The sequence below is a fragment of the Austrofundulus limnaeus genome, unplaced genomic scaffold, assembly GCF_001266775.1.
Source record: "Austrofundulus limnaeus strain Quisiro unplaced genomic scaffold, Austrofundulus_limnaeus-1.0 Scaffold3268, whole genome shotgun sequence".
Classification (NCBI taxonomy): domain Eukaryota; kingdom Metazoa; phylum Chordata; class Actinopteri; order Cyprinodontiformes; family Rivulidae; genus Austrofundulus; species Austrofundulus limnaeus.
The window spans coordinates 1,730-3,136 of NW_013955670.1; the positions used below are offsets into that span (position 1 = coordinate 1,730).

The following is a 1,407-nucleotide window of genomic DNA, read 5'->3' on the forward strand; positions in this document are numbered from 1 at the left end:
GTTAGTAATGCGTGAACTTCCTGTTAGTAATGCATGAACTTCCTGTTAGTAATGTGTAAACCTCCTGTTAGTAATGCGTGAACTTCCTGTTAGTAATGTGTAAACTTCCTGTTAGTAATGTGTAAACTTCCTGTTAGTAATGCGTGAACTTCCTGTTAGTAATGTGTAAACTTCCTGTTAGTAATGTGTAAACTTCCTGTTAGTAATGCATGAACTTCCTGTTAGTAATGTGTGAACTTCCTGTTAGCAATGCCTGAACTTCCTGTTAGCAATGTGTGAACTTCCTGTTAGTAATGCATGAACTTCCTGTTAGTAATGTGTGAACTTCCTGTTAGTAATGTGTAAACTTCCTGTTTGTAATGCGTGAACTTCCTGTTAGCAATGCGTGAACTTCCTGTTAGCAATGCATGAACTTCCTGTTTGTAGAGTACGTTCTCACCGCACTGATCTTCTTCCACTGGCGGTCCAGCTCAGCCTTCTCATTGGTCTCTTTGAATCGTCGGGTCTTTCTGCCTTCAGACATCTTGATACCGTACTGGAAGGCAGCCCTGCAGGACAAACAGCCTGTCAGTCCTGACTGAGGGTCAGACTCTCACCCTGTCAGTCCTGACTGAGGGTCAGACCCTCACCCTGTCAGTCCTGACTGAGGGTCAGACTCTCTGATCCTGTCAGTCCTGACTGAGGGTCAGACTCTCAGCCTGTCAGTCCTGACTGAGGGTCAGACTCTCTGATCCTGTCAGTCCTGACTGAGGGTCAGACTCTCTGATCCTGTCAGTCCTGACTGAGGGTCAGACTCTCAGCCTGTCAGTCCTGACTGAGGGTCAGACTCTCAGCCTGTCAGTCCTGACTGAGGGTCAGACTCTCAGCCTGTCAGTCCTGACTGAGGGTCAGACTCTCAGCCTGTCAGTCCTGACTGAGGGTCAGACCCTCAGCCTGTCAGTCCTGACTGAGGGTCAGACTCTCTGATCCTGTCAGTCCTGACTGAGGGTGAAGGACCTACTTGGGCAGAGCCTCCTTGTTGTTCATGTAATCAGAGTACTCCTCCTGGGTGTCGAAGTCCCAGCGACCCAGTGGACCTTTCTTGTTGCCCTGGAACAGAGACAGAACCTTGATGTCCTCCATGTCCTCCTGAGACTGAAGGTTCACCTGAACCTGGTCTGGACTCACCTGGTCCATCTTACTGTAGTCCACCTCCTCATCACTGTCCACTGCCAGGTCGTCCATCCTGTGGAGACACAATGACACAATGACACTGTTAGGAAGACACTGTGTGTGTCTGTGTGTTACTGTGTGTGTGTGTGTTACTGTGTGTGTGTGTTACTGTGTGTGTGTGTGTTACTGTGTGTGTGTGTTACTGTGTGTGTGTGTGTTACTGTGTGTGTGTCTGTGTGTTACTGTGTGTGTCTG

At 48.6% G+C, this 1,407-nt stretch overlaps 1 protein-coding gene across 1 annotated transcript in view; it reads right to left on the reverse strand.

Annotated features, from left to right (window-relative positions):
• Positions 1-1,407, reverse strand: part of LOC106511818 (protein Red) — a gene marked incomplete at its 5' end in the record, with an annotated part of 4,792 nt that overhangs the window by 1,308 nt on the left and 2,077 nt on the right. Inside the window, 3 exon segments of the mRNA XM_014000551.1 lie at positions 440-548; positions 1,001-1,089; positions 1,168-1,225. Coding sequence (XP_013856005.1) covers positions 440-548; positions 1,001-1,089; positions 1,168-1,225 — 256 coding nt within the window.